The 22,352-nt window shown below is 36.4% G+C and overlaps 1 protein-coding gene across 1 annotated transcript; it reads left to right on the forward strand.

Annotated features, from left to right (window-relative positions):
• The first annotated feature begins 2,513 nt into the window (after positions 1 to 2,513).
• On the forward strand, positions 2,514 to 10,006 carry LOC129270402 (synaptotagmin-17-like). The gene is made up of 5 exons (XM_054907790.2): positions 2,514 to 2,522; positions 4,093 to 5,010; positions 6,962 to 7,082; positions 7,602 to 7,826; positions 8,551 to 10,006. Exons 1-5 carry the CDS (start codon positions 2,514 to 2,516, stop codon positions 8,676 to 8,678), a joined length of 1,401 nt encoding a protein of 466 aa, XP_054763765.1. The 3' UTR covers positions 8,679 to 10,006.
• The last annotated feature ends 12,346 nt before the right edge of the window (positions 10,007 to 22,352 follow it).

Consider the following 22,352-nt stretch of genomic DNA (forward strand, 5'->3'; position numbering starts at 1 on the left):
CATACTGAACCAATATGCAAGGTATAAGCGATATCGGAGATGGGTTGTAAGATCGTCTGAGTTTCTAGCCCTACAGCCACGATCAGGAAACTCTGACGTCACGAGGTCGAAGGGAGATGGCGATTCCCTTCTGCTTTTATCATCTGTCTTCTCCTCATCCATGCAAATTAATTTGACATACCGCTGACAGGTACCCAGAGACGGAGGTGCAGGTGTTCTTTAATTTGAAGGGATGGGGAGGGTGTACTATCATACAGCGAAATCTTTTATGAGGCGTTGTTACATGAAGATTTGAGGAGAAAAGATATCGAGCAAAGGATGAATATATTGAACAAGGATGTGTGTGCATGGGTGTGGGTGAAAAGGAGAGGAGAGGGTGGGGAAGGGAGAGGGAAAGAGAAAGAGATAGATACACAGAGGGAGAGAGAGGAATGCTGATGCCCGCGAACCGCATAGTGTCTGTATACACGTGTGTGTATAGAACATAATTATATTAAAATTTTCTTAAAGATACGACTTCACTGCCAGATGGGTAATGAAAGTTTATCAAAATACTAAAATAGAAGAGTCAATCAGATGTATACACAAAATATGTATATATATGTATTCAAAGTTCTGAAACAGCTGAAAATGAGGTAAACGTTTGAAGAGACTACAGACCAGCAATTGACACAACGCGGCCGACGACTTGATGCAACATTGACGAATTTCACACCGTCTGTTCACACCACAGAGAAAGTGAGAAAATATGGAGACGGGAGTGACGACGAAAAGAGAGGGTAATATACGAGGAAGAGGGGCAGAAATGAAGAGAGAGGGACAAAGAAGGGGGTAGAAAGTGATAAAAAGAGGGGACGGTAATACTCATGGCCCCGTTTTACAAAGAGTATGGAAATCCATCCATACCATAATTTTTTTCTACTGGAAATTTACACAATTTCCAGCGTACACAATGAGAATCACATGAATGAATATACATCATATCTAGGAAATATTTTGAACAAATTTGCATTATAAATGTTGATGTTGCTGGCTGTCCATAGCTGTGGTTGATTGGATAAATCGCAATTCTTTGTAAGACGGGGCCCTGTACTCGATCTTGAGTAGATGTGAAACAACTAGGTAGATTAAGGTGATAATCTGTAGGGCTATATTTATCATGATTTATGATTAAGCTGTACACCTATTAAACATTTTGTGCAACATATTTTTGTACTTTTATTTCACAATTTATATATCTCATGATTATTACTTATTGAATTTCATTGTTAAAATTGGGATGTTATTAAGTTTATCATGAAAATTATAGTAGTTATCATTATTATTATCATATTTATCATTATTATTATTAATATTATCATTATTGTCATGCTTATCATCCTTATAAACACTCTATTATAATGATCGTTAGTGATTGGTTCTGCGACATCTATCATTATTGTTTGTTATCATCATTACCCATCAGCCAATAGTCCCTCTTATTTTTTATCTTTTCATCTATGATTTATCTCCATTCATTTGTCTTTAAAAAAAAATGAAATTACAAGGATTTAGGAAAGGTAATACATGTGGATTTGTAATACAAAAATAATCATAAGAATTATTGATGGAAAAATGTAGAAATGCTTGATTATGTTCTGTTATTTATGATTAATGTCTCTTCCTTTCTCCATACTTTCTCCATTCTCTTGTCTTTATGTATAAGAAACATCTATCCATCTCTATCTATTAATCGATCGATTTATCTATCTATCTATATATCTATTTGTATGTCTGTCTATCTATCTATCTATCTATCTATCTATCTATCTATCTATCTATCTCTATCTATCTATCTATCTATCTATCTATCTATCTATCTATCTATTTGTCTGTCTGTCTATCTATCTTTCTATCTTGCTCTCTTTCTTTCTATGTGTCTAACCAGCTATCTCAGATTTATTTATCTTTTATTGTGTTTATTTTTTTTCTTATTAAGGTTGGGACCCAAGTTTTCCCTCATGCCGTAGCATCGCGCCCCTTCGCTCTGATGGCTACCGTATTGGTTTTCCTTGGACCATATATATTGCCCTTAGCTAGCGAAGGCTCAGGATATAATAAGAGTGCTCGGGACGAGAAGATCTTCGCGCAATTTCAGGCTAAAGCACGGGCATTTATTAGATTTAAAGGGTGGATATTTCAGTAGCGCATAATGTCCGAAGGCTGAAAAACAGAGCTCCTGTTTATATGATGATCATCTGGTTTACGCCGACGAGAAAGGCCCGTGATATCGGATTGCATTAATCTCTAGAATGGGATATAGAAGGTGGAGTTGTTATATTCCTAAATGACCTTTACCGAGGCTTTCCGAATGATATAAATGCTCCTGGGCACGTATTTTGAACTACTTTTATCCCATTCTATTCTCTCCCGTTTTAGATATAATAGTTATAATATCTCCGGCAAATGGAACATTGGAACTATTCCCTTTTCATTAACCTATCGTTGGATGTGTGGGTGGGGGTCTCGATATCATGGTTCGTGTGAGCATCGACATGCAGGCACAATAATACCAACATTCTTTTTTTGTATACTCCGCAATTAATTAGGGGGGGGGAAGACTGGGAGAATGCGTAATCCGTAGTATAAATATACTATAACTGTCATTTCGCAAGGATTTCCTAATGTATAACTTAGAATTGTAGTTTGCCAATAAACCTGATAAAGAATGTATAATTTCGTTGGCAATACATAATATGCAAATACCTTTAAGAGTGCATAATAACGCGATCACTGTGCTCTGTCTTCCATTAAATGAATGAATAAATGAACCTCTTGTAACGATTAATTACCACTGGCCTGCATTGATAGTGATGAGTCATGACCTGGGCTTGTCTCAATTATTATCATATTTCGTATACATATGCACTTTTTCAATCTCTTTCCTTTTATTGTGATCCCAGTAAAGTGACATCAAATCAATGCAAGCTTATATAATAGTACATACATGCATAAACATTTTTTTCATGTCACTATATAGCCTTGCATATTAATAACGTCCAACCTCTCCCCTTGTCTATCCCTTTTCCCTCTTCCTTTCTTCTCTCTTTATTTTTTTTCTCCCTATCTCTCTGTATGACATCCCTATAAAATTATATATGTTGCTGTTGTCCATCTCCCATAAACTTCAACCATTTTGCCTTTACCCGTCTTTCTCTTCCCGTGCATTTCTGTTCTGAGGTGTAAAATTTTAGTTTTGTATTTTTTCTGGCTGGAGGAATACGAACATGCATTAATCAGATAGACAACGCTGATTGAATTACTACACTGGGGTTCCTTGAATTAATCATATTGTGCCGACCAGTGCGTCACTCAGAACTACTAGGTCAGGGGCGTATCCTGGTGTATGCGTGAAAGCAGGGAATGAGGAAAGGAAACGTAGGGATCGTGAAAGAGAATTAGCAGAGACACGGACAGATGGGGAGAGAATGGGGGAGAAGGAGAAAGAAGGGGAGATGAATAAAGAGAGAGATAGCAATATGATAACATCTTTGATTTCTTCATATAATGACTCCATGGCAATGCAGGCTTACTGTTTAGCTCTGTATGGCATTCATGAACCATATTGAAGACAAAAAAAAAGTACAGATTGGGAATACATTTTGAAATTGCAAAGCGTCACTAAACCACAAACAACAAAAACTGCACCTAAACTGCTTTTACAAAGATAATGCAAAGAATGCAATATTGAAGAGGAGTCACCAATTGCTTTACTACATAATCTATACTCCCCATATTAAGATTCTGCCGCTTTAGTGTACACCATAACAGGGTTGAGTACATCAAACTTTCTCCATTATTTAGTAAAAGGGATGTGAGGAAAATGTCAGTAAAAAACTACTATTACCAAGCAATGTTGGGTTAACTTTCACACAGTATAATACAGTTCCATGATCAACCCCAAGCATGCCAAACATTATTGCTTGTAATATTGGTAAGCATTTCCGTTATACAGATAATCTAATTTTGTAAATGAATTTTGTTGATCTATACTGACTTTATTTTATTGATAATATTGATAAATGTTTTATCTTTTATTTTTGCTTCATCTAGCATCGTGGTGGCGGGAGTATACTTTGGCAGTTGACAGCAACTCTGTGTTGCGGTGCTCGTTGCTGCCGTAGTTGCTGTGGTGATTGTTGCCGTCCACATCACTCATCCTTCCAAGACCTCGCCGACGATTTTGACGACGACGACAACGCAGACGTGCCTATATCACCGGGTTATTCAAGCGACATCCCATCATCGACATCGCACTCGCGATTGCCCTCTACCAGCTCGAGACGGTCGTCGTGCGGAGAATCGCGTCGTGGTTCGACACCAGTGTCGGAGTATTCTAGTTCAGGCTACCGACGGGGTAGTAGTACCCCAGTGCCTGTTATAGACATGAAACCCATTGAGTTCTGGCCCCCTAATACGAGCCAAGAACCTGTTCAACCAAGGCCACTGACCAGAAGGTATACGAGTGATTTATCATCATTCGGCGAAGCAGATAAGATAGAACCAAAACTATACGAAGTGAATGAAAACGAAGAAGACTTGACGGACGAAGAAAAGGTTGCTAGATTCAAACTTGGCAAGATCCATTTTGCCCTCAAGTACGAGGTGAACGAAGGAAGGTTGAACGTCCGCATTATCAAGGCAAGGGACCTTCCACCACCTATGTTTTACGATTCCTCTAAGCAAGACTTATCACATTCCAACCCCTATGTCAAAATATGCCTCTTGCCAGATCAGAAGGATGCCAGGCAGACCTCAGTTAAACGGAAAACACAGAATCCAAACTTTGAGGAGAGTTTCTGCTTTAATATCCCTCACCAAGAGGCACAACGGAGGATGTTGCTTTTGAGTGTGCAAGACTTTGATAAGTTTTCCAGACATTGTGTTATAGGACAGCACACTGTTCCTCTAGCGGGTCTCAACTTGGTGAAAGGTGGACATTACTGGAAACCTCTTCAACCACCAAATCAGGTAAGGGGTTTTTGCAATACACTGTTAAAAAACCCGTGATTTTACAGAAATAAAGAAGATTTTGCAGAAAGCAATAACAGAATCATTCTGTAAATTCATAAAACCTCAATTTTCTGCAATTTAACAGAACAGGTCTGTTTAAAAAGGGGAAACGAATTTTCATTCAAGGAAATCTATAAGATTCCATACACTAAATACCAATTTCCTGTAAGATTACGCAATCTGGTAAGATTACAGGTGTTCTCGAGACTCTGCTGCAGGAACTTCTTTTATTGTAAGGATAAATTTTTCTTAACAGTGTACTAATGTTAATAATCAGTAAGAATGTGTTGTAGTTCATGATATAACCTTCATCAATCAAAGAAAAGCTATAACGATGAACGATAGCACGGTGGTCTCACCATCGGGTGACCCGGTTTCGACACCCCATCGGTGCGATTTCGCCATTTGTAAAAGAATTCATCTTATTACCCCTTACATATTATCAGATCTAGGAGCAATAACAAATGACCACAACTTAATTTAGTAGGCTAATATACATGATCTCCTTTGCAAATAAATGATTGTAGCACATAAAAATGTTTCAAAAATAACACTAATTAATATTCTGTCAACTGCTATTTTTCTACATACCACCGTAAGTATTTGTCAATTTTGTTTTGTTTTGTAATAATATGAGATTTATACCGGTGATCGTGCAATCATTGGAATTACTTAATTGTTCCTTTGACTTCATTTGAGGCCGTAAATTAGGCTTTTAGGCATATTTTGATCATGTTCATTTAGTACTAAATCACTTTCTCAAATCTCAATCATTTTGATTGCAAATGTTGAAATCTATCATTTTGATTAGGGTAATAGGAAATTTTGCCACAAGTTATTAGAACTCCACAGAGCGAACTTTAACGGTGAGTACGACCGTGTGTTATTCCGGAGAGCTTGATGACATATCCCTTGATAAATATCAAAATGAGCAGACTAGCATGCACGATCTCTTTCTTTTCCATCAATAATAAATCAACAATATAATTTTTAAATAATTCTAGTATTTGACCCATTTTCTATACACCCGAGTGCATGATTTTTAAAGGGTTGATACAATAATATAACCCCCCCAAAAAATACAAGTGAAGCCAATCTTAATCCTCTTTTTTTAAACTCTCATTTTGCACGCGCCACCTTATACCATGTACTATGTTTTTCGTACAGTATGTGTGAGTAAGCGCGATATTCCATATGCATACTTGGCACTGCTACGAAGGTCACTGTGTAGATTTTTCGACAGCAAGAGCTAAGGGAAAGTCAGCGCCAATCAAGTGGCTGTTTATTGTCATCTTGTTGCTTTGCCATCTAAACAAAAAAGATCTTGTTTTAAATCCAAGGCCACACCTAACATGCTCATTAGGTTAATATTTTACAAAGGTTCAGTAACCTGGATTATCTTGAACAATCATTCGATCATTTTTATTTTTTGATAATGTAATGATCATCAGATCGTTGCAAAAAATCTAAAATTACCATAAAGAAAAATAAAGAACTCTATCTCGCATTGTAATTATTGTTTTCTAAATAAATGCCAAAACACATATTCTTACACATTAAGTGACAGTCGGTCCATTCTATGCTCGAAAAGTGAATGATTTAAATGACATTATTTAAATGACATTCTTTCATTTGTAAAATTGTATAGGTTATTTACCCATTTGGAACACTAGTTTTCATTTAATAAGAAATATAATTTTACTTAAACTTAAACAGACTTTAAACACTTTACGTTTCAACAAAGGAAGCGTTTTACCTGACCGTCTCTTTAAAAAACATCTACGCTCATAGATAATAACAATAGAGTCATGCGGGATTTAATTTGTCTTGATACTCCAGTTTTGGTAATCACAAGTGAAATGTATTTTAAGAAAATTGAATTAATTTTCACCACTCCTCATCTTTCCAGAATAACCCCGGTCGTGGGGAGATACTTTTATCTCTCAACTATCTACCCAGCGCAGGTAGACTCAACGTTGACGTCATCAAAGCAAAACAGCTGCTACAGACCGATATAGTTGGAGGTTCAGGTAAGGAGAGAGAAGAATTTTTTTAGAAGGTCTCTTAAAATGACTGTTTTGTCCAAGTGCACACCAAAAGGTCAAGTTTGCACCCAGCAGACGACACTGACGAAAAGACACCTTCAATTCCAATTTGTAAACAGAAATACCAGTTTGTATCCTGAAAGGCATAGTTTTTTATATTCAACTTTTAACCTATTTTGGTGCATTAATTGTCGCGATAAAAAGGTGTGATCTTTGCACTTTTCAACGGTACTACTCTGCTTCCTATGATGGTGCAAATATACCTACTTGCACTTTTAAAGGCGCGAAAAGCTTTTCCGTTGCTGTTCTGATAGAGACACGATGACCATCTAATATTTTCTACCTAAAATTCACATAATGTTTTCAATTGTTTTATGAAAAAGTTAAATATATCAAGAATACCCTTAAAGCGCATTAGCGTATGACAAGAGATTCACCGTGTATTTGGGTTCCCTGGAAGAGAATTTCCCTTTATAACGCCATTCCCCCTGTTTTCTCCTCTAGATCCGTTCGTAAAGCTTCAAATGATTAGCGGTCAGAAAGTGGTAAAGACCAAAAAGACTTCCACCAAAAAGAACACCTTAGATCCTGTCTTCAATGAGACCTTCAGTTTTCACGTGACTCCGTCATCACTGAATGACGTCAGCTTACTGGTATCTATATGGGACTACAACACAAAGAGTAGGGACTACTTCACTGGACAGATCATCATGGGCAAGTTTGCCTCAGGTAACTTGGGAGAGGGCACTGCATACTCTTATTCTTCAGAATACCTCTATAGGGAAAAGTTCAGACAATTCGTAGTCAAACACCCCTTCGTGTATGATTTTATTTATTTGGACGATAAAATCAAATCAAGTATCTAATTATGCCGCGAGTGACGAATGGGCTCGACTTCGGAGATAAAAACCTCATTCAAACCCTTTAGAGGATGTTTAGAATAATCATGCATAGTACATTTGGCACGCTGTCTATTTTTTTATAGTAATGGGAATCTTGACCTAAATAAAGTACGGAAGTAATAAAAAAAATATGGATATATGCATTAACGTGTATAATAGGAAAAATACTTTGAAATTGTGTTTACCGGGCTACGGAAAATTGGGTGATGGATGTTGTATGGACTTCTATTGATAGAAGAAAGTCTGGTACATTAATTCAACTCGATTCAAATGAAATCAATTAATAAACTCACGCAATATTAATTTCCGTTCTCACTACGGTGAGAGAATTCAAAAGTTCACTTTTGGCACAACCCGGTATGTATTAATATGAGCCATTGAAAATAAGACAGGGGGTCTCGTCTTAAAAGTTGTGTGGTAGAAAATTTGACCCCATATTTTTTTTTTCATTAAGCGACTACTCTGTAAACATGCCTGAAATGTCCAGTTTAGAACCCCGAATTAAATACATGTATACATAATGTTCACCTCTCTATACTCTCTGTATGCAGGTCATAGTGAGGTCACACATTGGCAACGCATGCACAGTTCACAACGAACTCCGGTGGCTCAGTGGCACACTCTGAGGACGCGTGAAGACTGTGAAAAGGTTTTACCACACGCCATGATGGTATCGTGATAGGAAGCATGATAATCCGGGGACTCTTTTACAATGTGATTTTAAGTCATGCTGTAGTAACAACGCGCAGTTAATAAACGTGTAATGTCAGTGGTGAACTCGCTGTAGTGCGCGTCTCCTGCACATGATCTTACCAATGCAGGGATGCGTTACATATCACGCGCAACTGGAAAATTTAAGTGTGATTTAGAGTCGCATCTTATTCTATGTGAAACAGGGATCCTGGATGATACTGCTCCAGAGTTGGGAAAGTGCAATGGATCGATAGCCCAGGTACCACGCAGAGGTAATATTTTGTCAATGATGAAGACAAATGGAAAGAAGGTTCGATGTTGAATGGAATGAGTAAAGAGAACACAGAGTAGAGGCCAAAATTACATGGCACTGACGATAAAAATGTCTTTATCGAAAATTGGACGTCATTTAGTACTCTGGTATTACGTTTCATGGCAGATAATAAAACACTTATAACCACATGATGAGATTAAAAAAAAATCGTGGCGACAAGAAACTTCTAAGGCAATGGGAAAGTGTGCAAAATGGTGTATAACCATAAATTTTGTTACTGAACGATGCATTAACGACAATTTATAATAAATCCACTGGTCCGGTACAATGTGACATTTCCCCCCAAGGGTCATCTTTTTGCAACCTGGCGATTCGAAGATTGTTTATTAAACGTATATCAAAAACAGCAACAAGATACGACTGTACACATAATTATAACGCTAGTGTCATATGAATAGTGCAATGTGACACTATGCATGATGAATTGTATTTAATACACATGTTCATGTCAAAAGAATTTCTTCAGGTACATTATAAAATAATTTTGTTTTTAAAAACGTTTAATGTTTAAACGGTATTTTTTTATGAAAAGGGTAAAATTATACATTCTTTTTGTACTTTACATTTACTACAGTCAACATTAGCTGGTTATCCTATGTTTCTTATAAAATGGTGTTTTTTTTCTAAATTGGATTCACAAATATTCGTGACCATTATTATATTTTCGGGGGAAAAAACATGGTCCTGCTAAATATTCGACAAACATCAGGCAACAGTCACACAAACTAAGCCAAGACCAAACCGACCGATCTTATAATTTGTAATAACTTTATAAAAAGAAAAGAAATATGTTGGTTTGGAGTGGATTCGCCGGTTTGGCCATTGACATTAATTTACAGAACTGCCTTTTCATTGGAAGCAATAGAATCGAAAACAATCTTGCCAAATTATTTTTAGAAAAACATTTTTTTCTCACTATCAATTCTTTTGTCTCCACTTTTCTTCTTAAATGTCTTATGGCAGTAGTTTGTGGGGATTGTAAAAAAAGATGCAACTGTCTACATGTTAAAATCCATCGCGAGTTCTCAGGCTAGATTATGATCTGTACTTTTCTGAAAGACGATTGCCAGAATAGTTTTGTCGCCCGTACATGTCTTGCTATTTTTGCTCGCACTCATTAAAACGATCTGATTATAATGTTATTGTACTCTATCTCTCTCCATGAAGGTTTTATGATAATTAGGTATGAAAAAATGACAACAGTGCTCGTAAAAATGGTAAAAGAGGTTAGCTGTTTTACCGAAATTGAATCTGTGATAGTTTGTGGAAGCTCACAATGAAATGTTAGAAATGCTTAAAGTAAGTTATTGTGTAGTATAATACGAAGAGCGAACTGATACTTTATATCAAAGGGATAATATTTCCAAAGTAACAGAACCTCCCTTTCGAATACTATGAAGGGGAGAGGACTTTTTTTTAACGAAAGCTAGGGTTGTCCAATCCCCCCCCCCCCCGACCAGCCGCGTTTAACGTGAGTATAGGAACACAACTAGTAGAACAACTTGTGCTTAGAATTTTGATAACGCGTTGGGTATTTAAATTCGGACCCAAAAAGTCGAAGATTACATCCAAACTGGCGGAACGGTCCTTTCTGTAATTAGAGTGGAGGGGTGCCAATTATCACAAAAGATCGGGTTATGCGATTTCTGGACACGGACGCAATTGTTTGGAGTAAGCTCTGTGGGATGATACTAATAGGGGAAACCGTGGTGTATTTTTTTCGACTGGGGGAAAAACAGAGGAAAACAGTTGGGAAATTGGAAGGTAGACGAATGGATTCATCATTTTTTTTTTAAGTCATCATAAAATATGTAAAGTTTACACAGTATTTGGCGATGTTTTATCCAGTGATCCTTTTTGTCCACTCCTGAGTTAATAATTGCGGTAACTTAATAAAGAATATTTATACTTGCCTCTGTGTATTGAGTTATTTTTAATCTAATCAAAATTAATATTCGGGCGCCATCCTGCAAAAATTGGACCATGTGTTGCATACATGTACACAATGCATGGTTAAGGACTTTGAAACAACATCTGCGGTTGCGCATAATCGTTCACACACAACATTCACACACCTAAATTCGAACTACTGCATTGGAATTATCTTTATCAACAGTAATTTATCTAAATATTTGATACTTTAATCTGATATTCTCATATCGTGATAACACCAAGACTATTACTGTATTCAGCAGATTCAAATTTGTGAATTTATTAGTTCATATCCACAGACTTTTTTTTATATAGAAAAGTTAAACGCATTGGGCTGGACAAATTTCATTATTTCATTATATTATGAAATGACAAAAGAACATAGTCGTATTCAAAAGAGTTTTTGTGATAATCGTATACTACTCGAGGCTGAAAATGATTAGATTTGAACAGATAAAGTGAAATTAGACAAACAAAACACTGAAAATCTCGTTAATTACATATTGTGCTGAATTCTTCAAAAGCAATCCATCTATGAACTGTTATCATGAAGGTAAAACGTCAGTCGTCACGCTCGGGTTTTATTGATAGCATGGATAAGGTAAATCTGAGAGAAAAGAACTAATGCAGACGGAATCATAGCGTTTAAGCCATGGTTATGACTTTCCAAATTGGTTACAAGTTATTATGGCCGAAGGAAGTTACATGAGTGAGTTTTGTAGGTTGCACTGTTCGTTGCTGGTGGACTGATGTTACGACTGATAACGTTGTTGAAACTCTGCTTGCTCAGTTATCCCACAGACACTTCGATGAGACCGACTCCAGACCGATAACATATGAATGTGTAGTATATTTGGTCGGCATGGGGCCTATGTGACAGTGGCACTATGATGACGCTATGTTTTGCTGTAGTTCTTATGTTCGGATGTAACAAGTGAGCTGCACGGATGCCTCGTGACACGAAATTTTCCTTACGTCAAGTTAGTTTGCAGGCTATGGAGGCTTCCCTGTTGAGTGGATGCTATCAATATTAGGTGCTTTTATAGATTAAAAGACTGTATCAAGGCGTACGCTTTGGTATATTGTGATTCTTAAAAACTGTATCATGGCGTGGGCTTATACTGTGATTCCTATGGAGTTTCATGTGGAAGCGATAGTGCGTGATGTATGTAGGTAGTCTCTTGAGACCTTGCATAATGTGGTGTGGAGAATAGACATTAGATTGCATGGTGAGTGAGTGTGTGAGGGTGGGTGAGTGAGGGTGTGTGTGTGTGTAAAGGCGTGCACTGGTTGATCTTGTGTATTTTGTAAGTTGGGATAGATATTATTGTGTATGGTGTTAGGGCGTGGTTGATAGGTGAATTCTGTATGTCGGGTAGTATGGCGTGTGTATTGGTCACTTGATACTGTGCACTTTGTGTGTGAGGGTATGTATGAATGTGTATGGTGTGTGTGTTAGGACATGGTTAATAATGTGTCTTTTGTGCGTAATGATAGGCATCAACCTCGTGAAGGGTTATGGTGTAAAGGCATATGGCAAGTTTTGGTTGAAACTGTATATTTTGTGTGTGAGGGTAGGCATGGATGTGTATCTTGTAGAGATGTGACTAATGTTATATGTATTTTGTGTGTGAGGGTAAGTATTAATGTGCATGGTGTGTGTAAGGGCGAGGTTGATACTGTGTATTTTATTTGAGAGGGTAGGCATCAATGTGTATCGTGTAAGGATGTGGTTGGGACTGTGTAATTTGTGTGTGGAATAAGACATGAAAGTATGGTATGTCTATTGGCTGGGATGAAATCTTGTATTTTGTGTGTCAGGTAGGTATAGATGTGTATACGTAATGTGGTTGATACTATTTATTTTGTGTGTGATGTGTGTGGGTGGATTGGTGTGTGTATTGGCGTGATTGATACTGTGTATTTTATGTGTGAGCGCAGTCATCAATGTGTATCGTGTAAGGATGTGGTTGGTACTGTACAATTTGTGTGTGAGGGTAGGAACTAAAGTATGGTGTGTCCATTTGGCTGGGATGGTACCTTGTATTTCATGTGTCAGGGTAGGTATGGATGTGCATCATGTGATGTGTTTGATACTACTTATTTGTGTGTGGTAGTAGGCGTAAAGGTGTATGGTGTGTGTAAGGGAGTAGTTAATAATGTGTATTCTGTGTGTAATGGTAGGCGTCAGGTGATGGTATTAGGTGTAAGGGCGTGGTTGATAATGTGTATTTTGTGAGGATAGGCGTTAGTTGCTTGAAGGTAATTGGTGTAAAGGCGTGGTTGATACGTTGCATTTTGTATGTGAGGGTGTGCATGGCGTGTGTAAGGGTGTGGTTGATACTGTGTATTTTGTGAGTGAGGATAGGCGTCAGTTGCTTGAAGATAATTGGTCTAAAGGCGTGGTTGATACTGTGTATTTTGTATGTGAGGGTGTGCATGGCATATGTAAGGGTGTGGTTGGTACTGTGTATTTTGTGTGTGATGACAGGCGTGAATGTGTATCATGGAGGGTAATGTGAGGGTAAGCACGAAGATGTATGATGCCCGTACTGAACTATGCGTGTATTCAGTTGGTGTAGTCAGTCCAGTAGGAAATGCCAGTTGAATTCGAAATACCAGTTTACGAAACTAGTAAGACCATTATCAAGAGGTTTCCGCTCTTGGCTGTGATCGTTTACATGTGGATGATTATGATGATTGGGCCATCAATGTCTTTTCCGGCTGTTAGTAATGTGTTTTGTGCTAAAAATGCATGTTAATATTCCGCTTTTTTTTCAATGGATCTGACCATGCTCTACATCTTTTGTATGTTGACATGGGCTGTTGTAATGTTCGTCTCTAGCCGCGTGGTGACTTGATATACGATAAAGGTAACGTGTTTCATATTTAGATACATGCTTAGGTTAAGTCTATTATTGATTTGTTTCTGTTGATCATTGTTGACCTTTTCACTGTTTGTTTATGGGTGTGTATTGGTGTTTTTTTTTATGCATGGACGTGCGTCGATAGTTTCATTTGATTGTTGATGTCTGCGGATGGTATGTTTAGTTATGTTGGTGTGTGTCATCTATGGCATGTTCTGTTTGTGGATTAGTGTCCAGGAAATGTTTTCTCTGTGGATCTGTTCGATTCAGTGTTTTGTCTGTGGATGTATTTCGATAATAATGTTCGTCTGTTGATGCGCATTGGTGATATGGTTTGTATGTTAATGCACAACGATAATAATTGTCTGTTGATGCGTTTTAATACCTGATTTTTTAATGTGCGTGTGTGTTACCACGTTTTGTTATACGTGAATGAGTGTAAAATATGTGTCATGTAGAAGAGTGTGGTGTGTGTTGTTTAAGGATGCGTTTCAGTGATTTGTGTCAGGTGGATGTGTATTAGTAAAGCAGGTTCTTCATGCAGGCTGTCTGTGTATGAGTTGTATGTGTGATGTCTGTGGATGTGTGAGATGCCATGAGGAAGCTTGCGTTACTGTTCTCCACGTTACCATTGTCACATAGGGGTGTTTGTAAGTGTGCTCTTGATCAATGCATGATTAGCGTTGTCTTCAGAAGGGTGATGTCGATGCGTGGTCTTGCATTCAAAAGTTTACACTTCCATTGCTTTCATGATGACAAGCCACAGTATATAGTCACGCCAGTATCTGAAAACACTCGACGTCGTCACCTTATGGCATGGGTTTGTGTGGTTTAGAATTTATTGACTGAGGGGTCCTATTCCCTCTCTCATGAGGTGAATTATTCAGATGCTCATTGTTCTACACAGCTTTAACATCTACATAATATTGATCAAATTGAACAAAGAATGTGTGCCCATAATTTTGCAAATACAATGGCCCCTTTTATTAATGCCCAATCCAATCGCCTCTTGAAATAATAGAATATAGTCTACATGGTGAAATGAAAATAGTAAACGTATAGGGAATTTAAATTTAGGTGTATTTCCATTTTGTGTGTTGAGATGTAAAATAGCTTGGCGAATCTGTGGCGTTTAATATTTTGTTGTATTAATCTATATCGCTTATTTTTTATGCACATTTATAAACTATGCACAAAGGGGGAAACCTAATTTCAAGGAGAACCATTGTATTTAGTATTTTTCATTGTGATCGGTAATTCCTGGAAAGAAGGCTGATTAGGAATTTCATAGATCGGATGTTTATAAATCTCAAGAGAGAAAGGGGCAGTCTAAGAATAAGAAATAAGGTACTGGTCCGTATTCTGAACTCGGGTTTCATCTAAACCCCAGTCTGAATTTGTGGTTCAACTATGGATATAATGGTTACATAAATCCCTAACAGTAGAGGTTCAATGTATCAGCTTATTTGATTCTCAAATTATTCTTAACTGTCTGGGAAAGATATATAAGATAGGTAGGTGTCTTAACAACTAAAAAAATTTGAAAAGAGAGCCATGAATATAAGAAGCATGTAAAGTATATATTAACAAAATTGTGATATCTTTGGCTTCCCATAATTGTAGCACAGAGATAGACCGTAGTCTAAGTTAAACCCGAGTTCAGAGTACGCGCCTTAGAGTTGGTTTCATTAGAAATCAAATTTATATAATTTAATTTCCAATTCGGAGTGTACATGATATACGTGGGACAGTTGTAGTCTAATGTTCTGAATGATTCGGACTATCCCACTCACTCCAGAAAAGTCGTCCTGTAATTAATAGCACACTTGTCTTGCCTATGTTCTTTTGCGAAAAAAGGTGCACCTTTCGTCATGTTGCAAATGTTTAAAGTAAGATTTAGTAGTTACTAAAGGTCATTGTTGTACAATACTGTACAATAAATCTTTAATGAGTATAGAATGTTTGTTTTACACACGTACACATATATGAATAAATGATTTTATTGTTTCATTGAAGAAGGGACATATTAAACCTTTATCGAAAAGTACTGTTGATGAGTTATCAGATTGCAATAAACTCTCGATGTTTCAATACCAATACTCTTGTATCGATCATATTATTTAAATGTGTGACTTTTATTTGTTTGTTGATATTATCAGTGATATCATCGCTATTACCGTTATCCACAAGATGATGATTATAATGATGGCGATATTACAATCGGATAAAAATGATGAAAGAGTATACAAATAATGATAATGTCAATGGTAACAAAATGCTTATGGCATAATGATCATGGTAATGATAATAATAATGATGATAATGATGATGTTGATAATAACAATAATAATGATGATAATAACAATAACGATAATAATGATAATAACAGTAATAATGATAATATCAATAGGAACAACAATAAAAAATAAAAAGAATCGGTTTCTATTGCGTTTGAGGTTTTCTTATTTTTTTCTTTCGTTTCTTCAATTTTCAGTCAGTGGTCAAACACCCCTTTCAGGAAGCAATATCATGGTTATCAGATTAACGATTAAATTACGCTACGTGAAACAATAGGAAACAACATAACAGAAGAATTTCCACTTATGCGACACGGGTTCCATTTTTATACAAGTAATCATGGTAATGATGTCTAAATGAGATGGGCTCTCACATAACGAATGAAGCTTAAAAATGATTTCAGTCGTATACGTCATGGGCCACCATTCTGTTTGGATCCGTTGCCATGGAAACAACCTCCAAAGTTACTCCTTATTGTAATTGGAGACACGATTCCTACTACAATGTGGCGTATTATAGACTAAAAAAAATGAAGTAGAAGAAGGGGTACCTCATGTATAACTAGATCCGTGTTCTTAGTTATTTGGGAAGAAGTGGCATGGATTTGGTTTCGCCATTGATAAATTTAATGAAATTGTGAAAAAAGTGTGTTGTTTCCCTTTTTATCGACCGAACACATTGAAGATTGATGTGAATAGCCAAACATTTCTTTCATTATGATAAGAGACTTGAAGAGCAATATACAAATTATATTAGGAAAAAAATGAACATTGTTCATTGACCAAGAGTAGAATTCTATCATGATCAATCCTTCAACCATGAATCCAAAATAGCATGTAATCATGGTAATCCAAGGTTATCGCTGGGAATATTCGTTAAAATAGTAATAGTAAAAGAAACTTATCGATACTTCTAATAATTCTTATTTACTCAGGGTAGCCTCTTCAAGTCTTAAGAAATGTTCCCTAGCAGGATCTGCATAAAAAATATAAGAAACTATTTTCAAATTTATTTATTTGTCTTTCAAACATTACAGAGAACAAAGAGGGATAGTAGAATAAACAAATATGATATATAAACAACAAAGAGTGGTACATTCTGCATACACAGTAGAAGTAAAAATATTTTATAAATGAAAGACCGAAAGCCCTGTTAAAGCAGAGCTTGTGGATTTAAGGCGCCCTTCGTGTATACATATATATTTGATAGAGAGAAAACTGCGTAAGTGTAATAAAATGCAATAATAAATATGTATACCAAAACACAAAGATATAGAATACGTACATAATTATGAAACGGATTAAGAACTTGGATATGGATGTAGGAACAGAGGATTGAAAAGATCTAGTAGAACAGAGAGATGGCGAAAGAGAGAAAAGAAATAATAAGAACATGAATAATGTATTGTGAAGAAAAAGAAAATGAAAAAGAAGAAGAAGAAGAGGAAGAAAAAGAAAAGGGGAAAAAGAAGAAAAAACATATTAATCAGAAGGCTGAGAGAAAAGGAAGCTGGCCATTGAGGAGGATAAGGTCTTGTCTAAAAAGAAAAATAAGTTAGTTTTTCAAGGGGAAGGGGGTAATTTGAACGTAATATTTTTCAACATGAAAAATCCATATGTCATTCACATACAGTACTTTTCAAACAAATATGATTTGAGTCTAAGTCAAAGATTGACACACTAGGAACTTGTCTTGACCAAGTTAAATACACACAAGAGTGGATGTGCCACGCCGCAGTGGCGTAACTACGGGGGGGGGGGCATGGGGGGCACGTGCCCCCCCAATAGGCTGGCAAAAAAAAAAAAAAAACGGGAGAAAAGGGAAAAAAAGAGGGAGAAGAAAGAAACGTAGTGGGAAAGAAGAATTTATTGTACATTATAATGTTATATTATATTATATGTTGTGTTATATTACATAAGAATTTTTTTTTCATAACTTTATGAAACATAATGTGCTCAGGGCCTATTTGTTCATTATTCATGGTACTAGCATTGTCTGTTTAACGAGATATACATGTGCAATCATGTTGTACCAAAACGTCCTGTTTTCAAGTCAATATGCACCAAATATATATCATCGCACTTCGAGTTATTATTGTTTTATGTAGTGACATATGCTTCTTTTCATGACTACTTAAAGTGATAGCCCCATTTTACGGTCTGTATATATAAAAAATCCTTGTTCGTGTTCGCGCTTACGTTCGAATTAGTGGATTGATGAGATTTGTCTGCTCTTCATGAATTCCTGAAATCGGTCCTTAAAATGTCTCTTTTTCTAATGTAAATATAAAAAAATTTCAGCTCGCGCTTCGCGCTCGCATCATTTGTTTAGTGAAATACGTATGGTCATAGTAGATTCCTACAAACAAGCCTTAGAATGCCCCTCTTCAGATCTGAATTTCCTATATTTTCAGCTCGCACTTTGCGCTACTGAGATGCGTATGATAATCATGATTACTATGACTACAAAAAGCTCTTCATGTGTTTGAATGTGATTCTAACAAAATCAGCAATCGCTTGGCACTCGCATTGGATTACTATGGTGAGATATGTATACTCTTAATGGATTAAAAAAAGAAATAGTCCTTAAAATGTCCCTGTTTGGGGTCAATATATACAAAATTTTCAGCTCGCGCTTCGCGCTCGCATCATTTTGTATGTGAAGTACGTATGGTCTTCGTAAATTCCTACAAACAAGCCTTAGAATGCTTCTTTTCAGGTCTGAATTTCCTAAATTTCTACAAACAAGCCTTAGAATGCTTCTTTTCAGGTCTGAATTTCCTAAATTTTTAGCTCGCGCTTCGCGCTCGCAATATTTGATTAGTGAGATGCGTATTTTAATCATGATTACAATGACTACAAAAGGTGTTTCATGTTTTCTAACAAAATCAGCAAGCGCTTGGCACTCAAATTAGATGAGTATGGTGAGATATGTATTCTCTTATTTGATTTCTAAAAAATAATCCTTAAACTGTCTCTGTTTGGGGTCAATAAATACAAAAATTTCAGCTCGCGCTTCGCGCTCGCATTGTTTGTTTAGCGAGACAGATCCGTATTTTTTATTTTTATTTAATAGCTTATTTTGACCCTTTTTAGGTATGAATTTCAAAAATTTTCAGCTCGCGCTTCGCGCTCGCATCATTTGATCAGTGAGATACATTACATATCCGTTTAATGGCACAGTCCTTAAAATGTCTCTATATAAGGTCAATAGGCCTATATACCTGGTAATTGAGCGCGCTTTGCGCGCTCACTGAGCGACTCAAATTTTTTTTCTGGTGCCCCCCCAATGCCGTGACCCACGGTCCGCCACTGTGCCACGGGGTAGATTTGTGGCTACCTTGTGGCTGGGCAGTGTGTGGTCCACGTATCCATAGACGCTTGTAAGCTAATCAATCACACATATAATTAGGTTTTATCAAACCTTAATTATAGTAAATTATTCTCACAAGGATTACAAGTCATAAAAAAGCATAAACATTGGAAGATATTAACAAATTCATTCCATTCAAGGATTAATAATGATACTTTGCTATTTTTTCTTCTTCTCTGATTCTTGGTTTTTTTGATTGTTCTGACGATGACTATGTGTCTGACCTCAGCTCCTGTCTCTGGAACGACTTAGACCAACGATCCGTCCCGTCACCTTAACGCCAGTTACAGATCATACATCGTAAACACATTTCTAGTGACTTGCTCAAACCCCAAACATTCATAGATATATCAAGTTAAATTAGCCTGTTCACGGTTGTAAACTGCGCACGAGCAGAAAAAGGTCATTGGAGACAACCATGAAGGTGGCTTTCAAATTCACTGACATAGGCATTTGTGATTTGATGATTATTCATGTATTCCTTTCAAAATATTTATCACATCCAAGCTGAAGAGTAATAAATAGAGCCTTCATAATCACTGGTATTTGACAGTAGCCTAAACAATAGTCAAATGTGCCAGAGGCAGACAATAAAACAGATTTCCAAACTTTATCCCTGATGTACTATTCAAGTCACCTGGTCTATACAATGCCTTTTGTTCTTAGAATTTGAATACTCTACCGGTAAAGCTTACGCAACATCTACATTTGAAAATGATAGTGCTTTTCCTTATGAAAAATCACAAATGTCATTGGAGAAAAGTTGATCATGAGGTAACCGTGAACTGGCTTATTATCGTGACAGGTTAAACATCTTATTAAGAATATATCAAATTTTATTCTTTCCAACAAGTACGTTTCCTCACGCCCATCACTATTTTATAATGGATGGTGGTATTATCAATCAACCTTGCATATGATACTAACATATTATTCTTATAACATCATAATCATACATGAATGTACAACATAGTTAAAATGAATGCAATCACACCAATAATCAGCGCAGTAATACCTTGGTCACATTTGCTCTACGGCGGCCGTACGGCGAGTCGAAAACAGCCGTTTTAATTTTTTTTAAACAACTACATAGATGGTTTGCATTAAAATTAATAAAATGGCTGTTTTCGACTCGCCGTACGGTCGCCGTAGAGCAAATGTGACCAAGGTATAAAAGTCAGAATGATATTACATTCCTAATACTTTATAATCACAATAGACAAAGTTCATATTAAATACATGTATTATGAAAATAATGTGTACTCACAACGTCTCGTTGGTGTTATACTGATTTATAAAGATTCCAATTGTGCCAATGTGGAATCCCAAAACCCGGACCATCAGGTTGTCCTTAACAACACCTTGGGCCCGTTGCATAAAACTTTTTACCTGAGAAAACTCAGGTTGTTTTTATCGGAGTTTTTGCCCTGTGTTAAAGTCAATGACAGATATCAGACTAACCTTAGTTTTCAGTTTTTACCAGAGTTTTCTCAGGTAAAAAAGTTTTATGCAACAGGCCCCTTGTATTCACCGAGAGCTTAATAAAATATTCTGATTGAAAAAACTTGTAATACATTTGTGCAGTATCTCTAACAAGTAATATCTCTGTAGAATAACAGCAGCTTATGATTTAGAATCAAATTTTAGCTTAATTTGTAATAATTGTATCCCATAGATCCAATGGTCAAAAGTGTTGGAACTCTAATATTCCTGGAAAGTATTCTGAAGTATACGCCCCTCTATATATTATTGGCTAATGCCTGGTCAGTCATTTTGTCCCTTGAATTTGATTGGTCAAGAGATTTTACTACCACTTCTACAGAAAAGAGTGGGAAAGACGACTATATTCTTTTTGGGAAACGTCTGAAGTTCTGGCTGGGTCAATGTTTACAATTCTACCCTATTCATGACGATTCTTTGCATTAATATGTCATATACAGGGCTTCCTTTTTAGGGATAATCCTACGAAATCTGACAGACCAGTAGTGTGACCTATGACCATCGGCATAATTACTTGGAAAACTTTCACCGGAAGTTTTTTTCCTTCCTTACTTTGGATTTCATTGTTTTACTTCTACATTATATTGCATAGAACATACATGGAGGATACATATAGAAATAACCAAATACATATGCATAATAAGCATTAAAACATTAAATAATCTTTAAATGCAATTACATACTTTGCCGAAAATAACATTTCATGTAGCATGCAATCTGTCATTTCATCTTATTGTTACGTAACAAAGACACAATAATTAATACACAGTTATAAACTTAATATGACATGATACATACAATTTACAGTCATTTCTTGACAAGATGGTCTCGCCTTCGCTGAAATAACATAACAACATTACACCTCTCTATCATCATACATTAAGCGCCTGGCAAGGTGACGGTAGATCCCATTTCAAAATATTTGGTATAGGACATGGGCGGGTATCGAACCAAAGACTTCCTGTAAATGAGACAGGAGCTCTACCACTTAGACACCATACTTAGATATGCATATTTGGTAGTGGTTAAACTTTACTTGAGAGCAACCAAACTTCACCCTTTCAACCTTTCAAGAACTATTATATAGAGTATGAAAGTTTACATTATGGGAGGGGGTGAATTTAATAATGGTATTAATATCATCTACTTTTCACTTGATCAGTATTAGCACTTTGAATGAAATAATTTCGGGTCGGTATCTGGTTTTGGCAATGTCCAATATTATGGTGGCAGTTAAGAATAGATTTAGATATAACATAAATTTGTTTTGTTTATTCCGGTGTCTCAAGCCACAATCAATTTTCACCTTCAATTCCATATCTATTTTTCTTACAATCAAATCAAGTTGGGAGTAGAT

This window comes from Lytechinus pictus, chromosome 10, assembly GCF_037042905.1.
Source record: "Lytechinus pictus isolate F3 Inbred chromosome 10, Lp3.0, whole genome shotgun sequence".
NCBI lineage: Eukaryota > Metazoa > Echinodermata > Echinoidea > Temnopleuroida > Toxopneustidae > Lytechinus > Lytechinus pictus.